The sequence below is a fragment of the Camelus dromedarius genome, chromosome 1 (genome assembly GCF_036321535.1).
Source record: "Camelus dromedarius isolate mCamDro1 chromosome 1, mCamDro1.pat, whole genome shotgun sequence".
Lineage (NCBI taxonomy): Eukaryota > Metazoa > Chordata > Mammalia > Artiodactyla > Camelidae > Camelus > Camelus dromedarius.
The window spans coordinates 42149495-42163157 of NC_087436.1; the positions used below are offsets into that span (position 1 = coordinate 42149495).

The 13663-nt window shown below is 37.7% G+C and overlaps 2 protein-coding genes and 1 non-coding gene across 6 annotated transcripts in view; 2 read left to right on the forward strand and 1 right to left on the reverse strand.

The window, feature by feature from the left end:
• The window catches only part of LOC135319230 (uncharacterized), a 61705-nt gene extending 52191 nt beyond the window's left edge, over window positions 1-9514 (forward strand). For all 3 annotated transcript variants that reach the window (XM_064478670.1, XM_064478615.1, XM_064478639.1), the window contains 2 exons: window positions 2567-2668; window positions 8959-9514. In XM_064478670.1, coding sequence (XP_064334740.1) covers window positions 2567-2668; window positions 8959-9167 — 311 coding nt within the window. In that variant the 3' untranslated portion in view covers window positions 9168-9514. The remainder of the gene's footprint in view (window positions 1-2566; window positions 2669-8958) is intronic.
• Window positions 1669-1742, forward strand: TRNAV-AAC (transfer RNA valine (anticodon AAC)). Its single transcript has one exon. It is a non-coding gene; the product is annotated as a tRNA-Val (tRNA).
• Window positions 9515-11752: 2238 nt separating the features above from the next.
• UGT8 (UDP glycosyltransferase 8) overlaps window positions 11753-13663 on the reverse strand; it is a 76465-nt gene continuing 74554 nt past the window's right edge. Inside the window, exon 8 of one of the 2 annotated variants that reach the window (XM_064478576.1) lies at window positions 11753-11769. In XM_064478576.1, coding sequence (XP_064334646.1) covers window positions 11768-11769 — 2 coding nt within the window. In that variant the 3' untranslated portion in view covers window positions 11753-11767. Of the gene's footprint in view, window positions 11770-13366; window positions 13584-13663 lie in introns of those variants that run through there. The other variant, XM_064478552.1, reaches the window with a different exon arrangement.

Here is a 13663-nt window from a genome sequence, read left to right on the forward strand (position 1 = left end):
TCATCGGAAGTCTTGGAAAAACAGTTGGATAGAATGATATGAAGGTGGAATTCTAACAAAAGTGGATTAGAAGTGGATTATATAAAGAATGGGGAAACCCTTTGGAGAAGTTTTGTTTTTAACAGGGAAGAGAAAATAGATTAATGGAGGGAAACACAGTATTAAGAATTTGTTTAAAAATATGAGTGAGAGTGAGAAATATTTTTATGCTGCTGGAGATATATATGGAGAGAAATTAATACACAGGAAAGATGGTGAGTAATTGCTGTAGTACATCCTTGACAAATCAGAATGGTATCTAAACTGCAAGTAGAGAGGAACTGACTTTTTTAAATTGAAGTACAGTTGACTTACAATGTTTCTGGTGTACAGCATAGTGATTCAGTTTTATATATATATAATTTTTCATATTTTTTCATTATAGATTATTATAAGATATTGAATATAGTTCCCTGTGGTATACAGTAGGGTCTTGTTGTTTATCTATTTTATATATAGTAGTGTGTAGCTGCTAATCCCAAATTCCTAATTTATAACCCTCTCCCTTTCCCCTTTGGTAATTGTAATTCTGTTTTTTATGTCTGTGGGTCTGTTTCTGTTTTGTACTTAAGTTCATTTGTATCATCTTTTTAGATTCCACATATAATTGATGTCATATGATATTTATCTTTCTCTGTCTGACTTACTTCACTTAGTATGATAATTTCTAGGTCCATCCATGTTGTTGCAAATGTCATTATTTCATTCTTCCTTATGGCTGAGTAGTATTCCATTGTATATATATACCACATCTTCTTTATCCACTCATCTGTCAGTGGACATTTAGTTTGTTTCCATGTCTTAAGTATTGTAAATAGTGCCGCTATGAACATTGGGGTGTAGGTATCTTTTTAAATTAGAGTTCCCTTGGGATATGTGCTCAGGATTGGGATTGCTGGATCATATGATTACTCTATTTTTATTTTTTTAAGGAAACAGTATGGAGATATTGTTTTTCATAGAATTTACATTCTTACCAACAGTAGGAGGCAGAGGAATTGACTTTTGATGGGAACTGAGATATCATGTGTTTTAACAATTATCAAGGCAAAAAGGATGTAGATACAGAAGCAGGGAAGGCTGGTGGATTTGATGTAGAGTACGTGAGGAAATTCATGACTATTTCTATTTCCTGAAAGAAGTATGATGTAAAAGCATCATCTGAACCTGAGAGAGAAGAGGGACTGTAGGAGGATTAATAAAAGAGAATGCAACAATAGAAAATCTACTAAGAAAGGATAAAAGGCAGTGTTGACAACCCAGTTAAGATTGGGACCATGTGTGTAATGAAAGACTGACCAGCACTGTGGTGTCCTCTAGCAATAGTCAGCTGTTCTGGTGCCAGTGTAGAGCAGGGAAATAAACTTTCCCAGAGAGTAAGCAGACAGTGTTGGTTTTTCCCAGAAGAGTTTGATGAAGATTCACATCTGAAAGTTGGTGCAGTGGTTAGAGTATAATATAGAAATGAGCCTTTGCTGGACTAAAGTGAGAATTTCTTGTCTTCACTACATGCCCCTCTCTCAGAATAAGAGAACTTGTACTTTGTATGTACAATACATTTAGAGCTATCACTCTCACAAAGTCCAGGATTGAGAAATTGTTGCATTTAAAAAGTTTGGGATTTGAGGGGGAAGGGTATAGATCAGTGGTAGAGCGTGTGCTTAACATGCACAAGGTCCTGGGTTCAATCCCCAGTACCTCCATTAAAGTAAAATTAAAAAAAAATTTTTTTTAAGTTTGGGATTTCTAATTCATATTATAAGCATTTTTGTGGGTTCAACAAAGTGAATCACAGCAAGTTGTCCTTTCCTATTCTCTAGGATCCCCAAAACTCCTGGGGATCTTCCATTCCTCCAGCATGACAGAGTCTTTCATATCATGCCATCTGATGTTTTATATGTAGTCAGCGTTCCTCTTCCAGTTCTCAAATGGGTAGCTCTTGTTTGGTTTCTTGAGCTACTAGAAGTCATTCTTTTTATATTTGTCATTGTCACTGTGGCTATTTTTTAACAGAGTTGGTCGAAACGACATTTGAGAAGACTAATTATACTAGAATTCTCAACCTGGGCCCGTTCTACCACATCACACTTCCGAAAACCTCTTGCTATCAAGCGTACTGTTAGACAGTAAGGCCTTTGTGCCAAAGACAATGTCTTATTCAACCTGGTAGCCACGTACATAGTCCTGTGCCTGGCACAGAGTGGATACTCAATAAATGTGTCTTTGAAAAAACAAAGAAGTGAATTATCCTTCTGAGGAGTCACACACACAAAGCACTGAGCCAAGTGGGGAAAAGGAAATGAAACATTAACCTGTGAGAACATGTAGGCATTTTACTGTGTTTGTAACTGAAAACAGCATGGAATGAAACATTGTGTTCCAGATCACTTAGTGAGGTGATTATAGACTTAGAGTGATAATTTAGACCCACATTTTGTTTGCCTCGCTATTCACCAAGTATGTGGCTATTCATTTTCTCACATCACTTATACCAGGATCACTGACTGTTCTGCTCTCTTTAAAAAAGCTGTTCCAGAGCCAGCATCACAAGATCCTAAAGATGTGGTAGATTCTGGAATATTAGAAGAGAAGCCCAAGATAATCATTTCATTCATAAAGAATCTTACAGGTAAGTTTCACAATCTGACATAAAGCTAGTGCCCGTGCATATCGTCCAGAAAAGACTCAGCAGGTAAGAGGTAGTTTGTCTCCAAACCACCTGTCTTATTTTTAGTAATATCTATCCTGTAAATACTAAGTATCAAGATTTTAATTATATGTATGTATACTTATTCTTTTGCCCAAACATTCAATATATTTTTATATGTTTAACCCTAAAATAACTCTAGGGCTAGGGATGACCAAAAAGTATAATTTCTTCATTTTGTCTGCAGGGCTATGTTATAGTTTATTCTGTAAAATGAAAGCAAACATTATATGCACTTAAATAATTGGTATCCAAGTTTTAGAGGGATAAACGTAACCACGCTAAGACTGTGAGTGAAATTTGTCCACTTATTAAAACTTTTGGTGACTTGTGTATTATCAGGATGTTCATGAGTAATCTGTTAATATTGATTTATAAAAAGATAGGAAGCCTTCCAACATGAGGGAAATGGTGATTAAAGAACTTAACAAAATGACCAGGTTGCCTGCCTTTTGTTATTATTTCATTTTACGTTTTCTACTAGGGTTAAAATAATATATTTGCATTTATTTGTATTTTTAAATAATATTTTTATTGAGATGTAATTGATATGCCAAAGATTATAGCATATAATTATATACACAGTGTATAAAATCATGGTAAACTTGGCATACTGAATTCATATTTTCCAATAAACATGGAATGCCTTACTTTGTAACATCTCTAACTTAAGCAGGACAACAAGGAAGAAAGGCAATACTACACAGATAGTGTCAAAAATAAGGCTATCTTTGTTACTATTTTTTTTAATGGAAGTACTGGGGATTGAACCCAGAGCCTTGTGCATGCTAACCATATGCTCTACCACCAAGTTATTACTTTCCCCGCAAGGTCATCTTTAAAGGATCAAGAATAATGTGGACTCAAGAAAAAAACAGAGCCTCTCCCAGTCTTCCCCTAGACTTCCCCCAGAGGGAATTAATTGATTATTTGTGAACTTATTCTGTGCTGGACACTGACTATACATCAATGAACAAGACAGATGTGGCTCCTGCCATGAATGACTCAAAGCTCAGTAGGGGGGAGAAGAAAATAAACATGTGCTTAATGCTAGGAGAATGCTAGAAAGGGGGTTCTTACTTGAGACAAAGTGGTCAAAAGGTAACAGTTAAGTATATTTTGTCTCATCATACGTAAATTTAGCCCTATTCCAACCCTGAATTCTCATCCCAGATCCTAACATGTGCTGACATGGAAACAGTAGGGCAAAAAAGAATGAGAATGCTCTTTCATTCATTCAGCAAACACTTAAGTGTGTTTCCTGGGTCTCAGGTCTGTGCTAAGTGCTTGGAATACAGATATAAAAAGTGTTTCTAATACAATGTCTATAGTGGAGAAACTGATATATGAATAATTACGATGAGCAGCCATGAGCACAGAAAACCATAAGAGAAATTTGGGGCAGAAAGGCATCACTCAGACTAAGAAGTCTTGACTTAAAAGGTAGCATCTGAGCTGGTAGTTGAAGAGGAAAGAGCCCAGGGAAGGGTGAGGACAGAGTTGAGAAGAGATGAAAGAAATACTAAAGCTCATATGTATTAGAGAGGGTAGAATACACAGGACAGATTGCAAGTAGTTCCATTTGTCTGGTGAGTTGGTGCAGTAAGTGGCAAGAAATACCTTTGGGGATCGTGCCAAGCACCACATAATGAAAGGGTTAGTATGCCAATCTAGGTTTTATCTTATTATAAACAGGGATCTATTTAATTAAAGACTTTTGAGTAATAAGAAGTAACATGATCAAATGTGCATATTTAGACAGATTATTCCTTAAGTAGAAGGGTAATAGCTTGTTAAAAAGGAAATCTGGAAGCAGGAAGAAAAATTAGGGAGGAGCGGCAGTAAGTCAAGCTAAGAGATAACCCTCTGAACTAAGGCAGGGATGAAAGGGCAGAGACTCAACAGACACCAGGAAGATAGAATTAACAAGAATGGGTGGAGGTGGTGAGTAAAGAAGGCATCTAAAATAATTGCAGGGTTCATGGCTTGTGTGATTTATTGACGTGAATGTCATAACCAAGAGAGGACACGAGGAAGAGGAAAAGATGAGAACAGAGACAAGAAACAACTGATATTGTGTTCTACATGCCAAGCACTTTCCTTCTGCCCCCATTTAATTCAATCTTTATTTGTGGCTAAATCTTGAATGTGTTTCTCTGGCCAAGTTTTCATTCCTGAGTTCCAGAGTTGTATATTCAAACGCCTCCTATATATTCTCATTTGCATATTTTGAGGACGTGACAAGAATGAAGAATTCCAAAGTGAAGTTTAGATAATTTAATTTAGGCACTAAGAGGGAATGTGTGCAAATTTTGCTTATTGTTTGTTTTGTCAGATTGTTATTTTTTTCACTGAAACTGCAGAAAGGAAGGAAAGGTAGGTATGGATACAAATGAGTTAGGAGAAATGACAGGCTGTGAAGGAACACTTGCTTCTGCGCATTATTTTTTTCAGTAGAGTAAAAGCAGGCTTATCTGCTGGACCCAATGGGGGTCAAATGACAAGTTAAAAGACCCGAGGGGAAAATGATGAAAGTTGAAATGGTTATGGAGAATAAGAGAGCTGAAATGGAACAAATCAAATGATAAGGAGGTATCACTGATAGGCCGGCTAAAATGAAGAGCTGGATTTTTTAGTATCATCAACCCACGTGGCTGTTTGATTTTTGCCAGCATTGCCTACAAATCTGGGTCTAGGAGTGGAGAACACAGGTGGTTGGGTTGACCCAGGATTGGACTTTGGACAGATGCAGCAGAAATGTAAAGAAAGAGTTTGTCAGTCTACACAACAGAATGTTTAAGTCAAGGATCAAAGGTCCAGGCTTACTTTCAAAAAACAAAACGAAATGAAACAACTTACAAAAAGAACCTTTTAGATAGAGAGAAAATGGAAAAGTTATGGAACCTGGATGCCAATGAAGTGCAGTAGAACTGGGTACTGGGGTAACAGGAGGCTAAGCCGGAGAGTGAGATCCTACAGTAGAACATTTCAGAAATGGAGCGTCCCTGTGACAAAGAGCTCAGATTTGGCTCGAGGTGATAACTGCAGAGGAAAAGAAGAAAAGGTCAGTGGCTTTGACAACACCAAGCAAATATTATACTAATTTGTCCGATGGCCCATTCACTATTTGGAAAAACCTTAAAGGCCACTAATCCAACCTCCTTAAAAGAAACTTATATTCAAGTGTAACTGTCCATAAATCTTGGCCAAGCAGCTGTCAACCTAAGCATGAAGTAGTGACCCCAAATAGAACGTCCTCTAGGAATGATATCACTCACGTTCTCTAAAGTGAGTGTGAAATGAAGTCTGTGATACCTTTGGTTTGTTGAACATCAATGATATTTGCATATCATAGTTTGCATTTTTTACTTTACTTTCAGAAGAAAATTGTGGGTATGATTTGGAGAGAAGAAACTTTGGATTCTCTCCTGGTCGAAAGCGCTTGAACAAAACTTCTAGCGGGAGGAGCAGTGGAGGATGTGGCTGAGGTTCCCTTGGAGCTGACATTTAAATCACTTTTCATTGCACAGGCGTGATGCCAGTCTCAGCTTTCCCAGCGCAGCTACTGCTGTTCAGCCAGCTCTGTTATCTTAAATGCCCAGGTTTGGCAGCTTATCAGACAGCTAAAGCCTGTTTTTTTAACCTTCATATAAATGCATCCTTGGACTTAATATGGAACCAAACGTAATTCAAAATATCAATAGCTATACTTGTAGTTTTGAATCTATTAGATGATTCTACCATTCTCAGCCTCTATGGGAAAAAAAAAAAACTCAAAGCTGCTCGCATCCCCAGCCTTTTTTATTTTTTTCTCACTTTCTCCAAAATTAAGTCAGAATCGAGAAAAAAAAAGTTTAGTTTCCCTTCCTCCCTGAGGAGTGTCACTTATTGGCAGCTGCAGGGATACAACAGGCCCATTGAGGTCACACAAGCTAATCAAACCTGAGTAAAGTGTTAGAAGACACAACATTATAAACTGACTATACTTCAATAAAAAAAAAAAACCTTTAAAAATAAAGAATAAATAAAATTTTTTTAAAGTGTTAGAAGATACATGTAGACGCTTCCTGGAATTTTCCTGAAAACTTTCTGAACTTTATAGCCTAACTCGATTCACCCACTGGCAGAGAAGTCATTGTATCCGAGAAGAGAGCTCACTATAGAATTAATCGTCAGATGTCACAATAGCTTCATTTCCCACACGTGGTTCCTTCAACCGCCCTGAGGTTGGGTTTGCCCAGCCGTCCCTTCCGTGCTCTGGGGAAGCTTTAGCAGTCACAGCTGACCTGATGCTGGGACCCGGGTTTGGTGTTTGGAATACAAGCTTTTGTGAAATGGAGATGAGTAAAAACCGTAATAACTGCTAAAACAGTGCCCGAACTGTAGGAAGGAAACAAGCGCTAACTGGATGATATGCATGGCGAACTTTAAATTCCCTAAAAATTGTAATATGGAACATTCAATCGTTATATTTCTTGTATATTATTGTCATTGCCATAGTGATTCCTCTTTTTCTCATGGACAACGTCATGTCGTAATCTCTGTACGTGCGTTTAACCCACGACTGCCTAGATAGTCATAAAGCTCACTCCGTCCCTGTCATTCTTGAGTACTCTCTCAGTCCCTATTCCTCGGCATTTGTTTTTCTTTATCATGTTAAGTAAAAACTAATGTATAAATTATTGCTTTTGCTAAATCCTTTCATTACCTGAACATACTCGTTCATATTTTCAGACGAAAAAATGTTCATTTCTTTTCCTTCAAACTAGCAAAGAAGTTGTCACAACTATCACACTACTTTGCAGATTTCCTAAGCCAAGCAAAAGTAAACTTAAGGGTGTTATTGTTTGGTCTTTTTCTACAGTTTAGCAGGATAGAAGGGCCTTTACATTACATCAAACGCTCTGTAATGCAGGAAACTTGACACCAGCAGTGGTGAGAGCTGTTCTGTAGGGCCAGGTATTCGGCACTGGGGTCCGGACACGGGCGTCCCAGGAGAGACGCTGCACAGCTAATGCGGAGCGGACTGTTTGGCGGTGATCAACTGAAGAGCCAAAGAGAAGACTGTTGTCAGAAAATATTTTTCCTTAGTATGGTGGTCATCTCTCCTTCGCCACATACACTCTTGTCAGAACAAGCTACTGGCAGTTTCTTAATATGCTCCACTCCTCCACAAGTTAACGCCGTTGACCGTAGGATCATGCCCTCCAAAAATCACCTCTAACCACTTCTCTGCCTGGTGCATTTCTGTCCATTCTTTATAATTCAACCAAACCAAGCCCTGAGTGGAACGCTCCCTCGTTCTCCTCTATGCCTCAATGGCACATTGTCTGCACCTACATTACAACAGATATTCCACTGTTTGCTGAAACGTCTTAATTGCTGATTTTGTCTCCTTGAAGTCAGGGTCTATGCCTTCTTCACCCTTGTATTCTCAGTGTCACATACCGTGCCTGGCACTTTAGAAACACAGAAAACAATGTATGATTGTGCTTTAATAAAGGCAGTACTTAGAGCAGTGAGATGGAGAGGATAATAAGAATACTGACAAAGGGATGTTATTTAGTGGCCTTATAAATGGAGGAACAACATTTGATTATGTATAAATTAAAATAAATGTTGTAGATGACATCCAGCTTAGCAGAAGAGACGTCCGTATGTTCAGAATTGACAGCAAAAAGAGGGGGCTACTTTTGATGTAGCATGAAGAAATGTTAGAAAAATAGGAGGTAGGACGTGAATACAAGCAAATAAGTAAAGGATTTGGGATAGAAAGATCATTAGAATTTAGTCAGATGGATGTTTTTCGTAGAGAATAAAGACCAATAGATATATCAAAAACTGTAGTATACATAAAGAAGAATATTCCATTAAAAGGCTTATATTAATCAATGAGGCAAATAGAAAACAATAAAAACACTGAGTTTATGGTTTACTTATAAAACACCATGAGAACACAGATAACAGGATAACAAGTATAGGAAATGATCAGATAATTCAGAGTAGAATGAAGAGACATGATAAGCTGGTGTTAAAAGAAAGGTAAAAATTGACTGACTTGTTAAAGAGATGTGCAGCAAAATGACCTTGCTGTGTCTGAGGGACAGAGACCCTAAGCCGGTGGGGACGAAGTGCTGTGTTGGAGGGTGGTCGATGTTTGGGTTGACACCAAAAATCTGAGTTGAAACATGCAAAGTCTTTCATTTCCACAGATCTTCAAATCTTTTTCTATGGTGCTGACCACAATGCCAACGGCTATTTGACTTACAGTGAGATAGAGAGCCTCCTAGGAGAAGAGACACCAGCACAAGAGCAACTAGAGCTATTTGATGCTGACAACAACAAGACGTTCTCCTACCCTGAACTTATCAGAGCATTTGGACTGACTGGTAAGGGGCTTCAGGGGCTGGAACACTGGTGAGGCTGGGGGACAGGGAGCCTGGAACAATGTTCTGTGTAACAGCCCCAAACTAAGCAATCCACAGCTTAACATTTTTAGTTCACAACTGACTCCAAAAGCAAAGATTATAAGAAAACCTCGAAATTATCAGACAGAACATCCCATTCTGAATGCTGTGATAAATGGGAAAACAAGTCATTCAGTTTAATTGCATGAATAGAGGGTTTCCTTAACCTCTAACCAGAAGGGAGGTTAAGGAAAGGCACAGTGATCTGTCATCCTCTGTACTTGCTACAAGGATTTTAGGATGATACTCTTAAGGCTGGAACTTTAAAGCTCAAGTAGTATAGAGCAATGAGGTGAAAAGAAAACTGGAAGGCCACTATCCGTGAGATAGAATAAAAAGTGACAGCAATGTAAGTGACATGAAATCGTACAGAATCTAAAAACACCTCTTAAATTGTACTATTTCCCTCATCTGCTTCTTTTCTATTTAGTTTTTATACACTCTGTTGTGGAAGGAATTCCACATTTACAATAAATACCTAGGAGTAGTTTCTTAACCAGTGATGTTAGGAACAGCAGGAGGAAATACGGACAGCTATAAAAAGGAAGTGTTTGATCAATAAACTGAGAAAATTTCAATGGGGAAAAAAAGTAAAAGAGAAACTTTTCCAGATCTTCATTCTTTTGAAGAGATATTAGCGCTAACATCGGAAGCTGATGGGTTAATAGAACCCAGTTGGCCATGAGACAATATTCCATGTAATCAAATGCTAGATTTAATCTATTTACTTTCAGAATCAGAGGATAATAAATTATTAAATTGCTGTCATTTCCTTCTTGCTTGAAAAAATGAACAATAGCAGACAGGTGTTTTGCATTTCTCCATCTCCACACACACACACATATATATACACACACACGCACACACACACACACACACACACACACACATACACACACGCTGATGCTCCCTGTCCCTCCAGTGCTCTGGAATCACATCTGTTCACGCTGAAAATGGCATCACTGAAACATCCATGACACGATAGGACCCACACGGCTGTCGATGCCTGGATATTGCCAAAGTCTTGCATTTGCCCAATCCCGTTGACTTCCCTGCATCCCATATTCAGGACCTTTAAAGGTGTTTGCTTGGTTTTATTGCTTCCCACCTTCATTTTGGTGAAAACAACAGCAACAACAATTTAAAAAAATAAAGACAATAACAACAAAAAAGATGGGCTATTATTTAAAAAACAAATTGCACAGTTGGAGGAACCATTCATCCAGAGCATGAGAGCCATTCTGAGGTAGTTTTTGATCTGAAACAGCTGCCTCCTTCCCCGGGTGTCCTTGCTTTGCTCTCTGTCTGCTGCTGTGGGGAAGGTAAGTGCTCTGCCAACCTGGCTTGAGAGAGGGATTTGCCTGCCTGCCACCTGTCAGGCCTGGGCCTTTCTCTGGCTCTGCCTGACAGCTGGCTGCATTTCCAGCATCTTCTGTTAATATCAGGGGTACGGGTGACGCTAAATCAATGAGAGTTAGAGAACCAGAGATACAATGCTGCCTGGTGCAGAAGATCCTTTTTGGAGCCCTAGTAATGAATATAGGCAGGCTCCCACCGGAGAAAGATAAGGTCTCTGTTTGTACAAACCTGTTGTATAAAAATGTTAATTGACCAAGTGGGAATTAAGAAAGGGTACACACTGCTTGATAGTTTAAAGATCACTAAGCTACGCCCCCAGACCAGGTCACAGGGTCCCCTAACCAGAGGGCCAGGCGGCGCCCTGCCCAGTGTAGCGTTCCTTCCAAACCTGCAGAGAAGCACCATCTGCACATTACTGTTTCCGATGGACCTTCCATCCTGAGTGGCATTCAGCTCGTGCAGACAATAGATTTTTCAACACAGTTGAACATTTTCTCAATCTGGCATTCCGTAATTTGGAACACTTGAACCTCCAGTTGTGTTTCCACACTCCATTTAAGAAACAGAGGCATTGTTAAACCCATAAGCACAATCTATACGCCGTGTTTCTGGAAATGGTAGGGCAACTTAGAAATCACTGAACAGTAGAAAACCCAGAAGAAGAAACCAAAAGCTTGGAAACAAGAAGAGGGGAAGCAGGAAAGGGAGGAAGGCAGGTTGTACAATATGTCACATGAACTCTGGAATCACACGCAATCCTTAAGTTACTTGTGCTTTCACAAATGGCCAGACTGACTTAGCCATTCTCTTGGATCTGTGAATCTACCCAGAGGTACGTGAGTCAGTTTCTTCCTCGCTCTCACTTCTTGAGACCCCACATTGAGAAACTGTCAGTTGAATTCATTGCAAGAGATGTTACTCATAACTAGGATCTAGTTTAAACTTCTAAATCTCAAACTGGTTTTTATTCTAGAATAAATAAGAAGAGGGGAGTTCCAGAAAGAAGAATATACTCAGAGTAGTAGCTTGATTTTATTTTACAATAAGTTCATCCTGTTTCACAATATTGTAGCAAGAAGTGTCACCGAGGTACGTCTGACTTAGATGCTAAAAGTCTCTAGTTCTTTTGAACATGATTCGGTGGCAAAGAGTTTTTTGTTTCTTCAAATAGACTTTAAGTCCGTAATACTGTCACTCCTTTAAAAAAAAAAGCAGAGTAAGAATTTTTGGTTTCAGTTTTTAGAATTTAATTCTAAAAAATTGTTTAATATAGCTTAGATGCTAACTACACACATGCACACACACAGGTTAGTATTAGCATTATGTATTTTTTCTCACACATATATAATTTGTATTTGCTTTTTTTTTTCTATTGGACAACGCTTGAGCCAGTTGTTTACATTGGCATATTTAAGTACCTAGAACCACCTTCTTGTTCATAAGTTGAACTTGTTATATCCAGAGGGAGTCAGAGTTGGAAGCAGAATTGATGATTTGTGTGATTTCACAGCCTTGGGCTTTTCTAGACACCTGGTCTCTACCAGTTCCTTCGATGTGTGAACAAAATGCATAGACGTCACCCAGAAACACAACATCACACATCATCGTTAACATGGAATTTAATGTTACATGGTATTTATCTGGTATGTTTATACTCAAAGTTACCATTTTCTGCTAAAAGTAAGGAATACCATCACAGTTCCATGAGGGCATCTAAAGCAGAATTAGCATAAATATAGAAAATTCTTCCTTTCTAACATTTTAGTTATTTGACATTGTATCGCAGTGCTAAGAGTAACAGAGCCTTCAATATCAAAATTATGTTTGTATCTAGGATCTCAATAAGAAACTTTTTTGTTATGTTGTCTTTTACTTATTTTTGACCTAGATGGAAAATTGATCATAATATTAGGACTGACTCATGGCTTAGTGGACATTTCCTTTTCAAAGTGTGGATATTATATTGAATTTAAAGTAACTCTGCCTTAGTAATAAGAAATGATCACTTATTGCACAAAATAGGGTCACTGAGAGTAAAAACTAATTGTAGATAGAAACTAACATAGCAATAAAATATTTTTTATTGTACAAAATTCAGTGAGGGCTTCAGGTTCTATTACTTAATAAATGAAAATGCTTTGTAACACCTGAGATATTTAATGTTGGTGTTAGACTTTGAGTAGATTTACACTGTAATTCTTTTATGTAAATAACACAGTATAATTTTACATGTAGTTCTGATTTTTCAGTATGAACTTGGATTATATATTGCTTGTTGAATAAATCTGCCAGTTTTATCAAACTAGGCATATTATCAGAAATCTCCTGGATTATGTGAATTATTTCTTAAATTATGTCTTATTCACCCAAAGGTAAAGAGTGCAAATTATATACTTATTGTGTGCCTTTTGGTTTCCATATTTTGAAAATTAAGAGCACTCAAGCTAGTCTCCCCCTGCCCTGAGTCAGAAGCTCAAATACCCAAGTTACTGGGAAATTGTAACATTTTGCAGAATTTGTAGAAAAATGACAATATGAATATCTTAATTGTATGGATTTCTGAGGCACTGCTAACTAAAATTTGTTAGAAAAATGTTTTGCTATCTGCCAAAATTTTCACTAGCATTTTTGCATGAAATGATGTCTTTAAAAGCTGGCTAAAATTTTTACCATCTCAGAAGAAAGGAGGATAATGCATATTCTGGGGAATTTCGCTAATAGAACTCATTTATTCTTAAACTTTGTCATATAAGATTTAAGTTTTCTATTTCAAATTGTTTTTGATTATACCAATTGCAAAAAAAGCATTCTCTTAATGTGATTTTGTATTTACAAACCAGCTGAATTACTTAGAAAAAGAAAAAATAATTATATTTTCAATAATAAAGCAGACCACTGTATTTTCCCTTGAAGTTGTTTTGTCACTTTATTTCAGTTCTCTTGTTTTTAAATCTTTTTGAAGTGGAGTCATTCAATTTTAGCCGCATTTTGGGATTTGGTGAATAGCTGAGCTATAAAGAGAAAAGACAAGACATAACTGATAGCCCCTGCACCACTGGCACCTAAAATACCACCAGCTGAACAGAAGGCT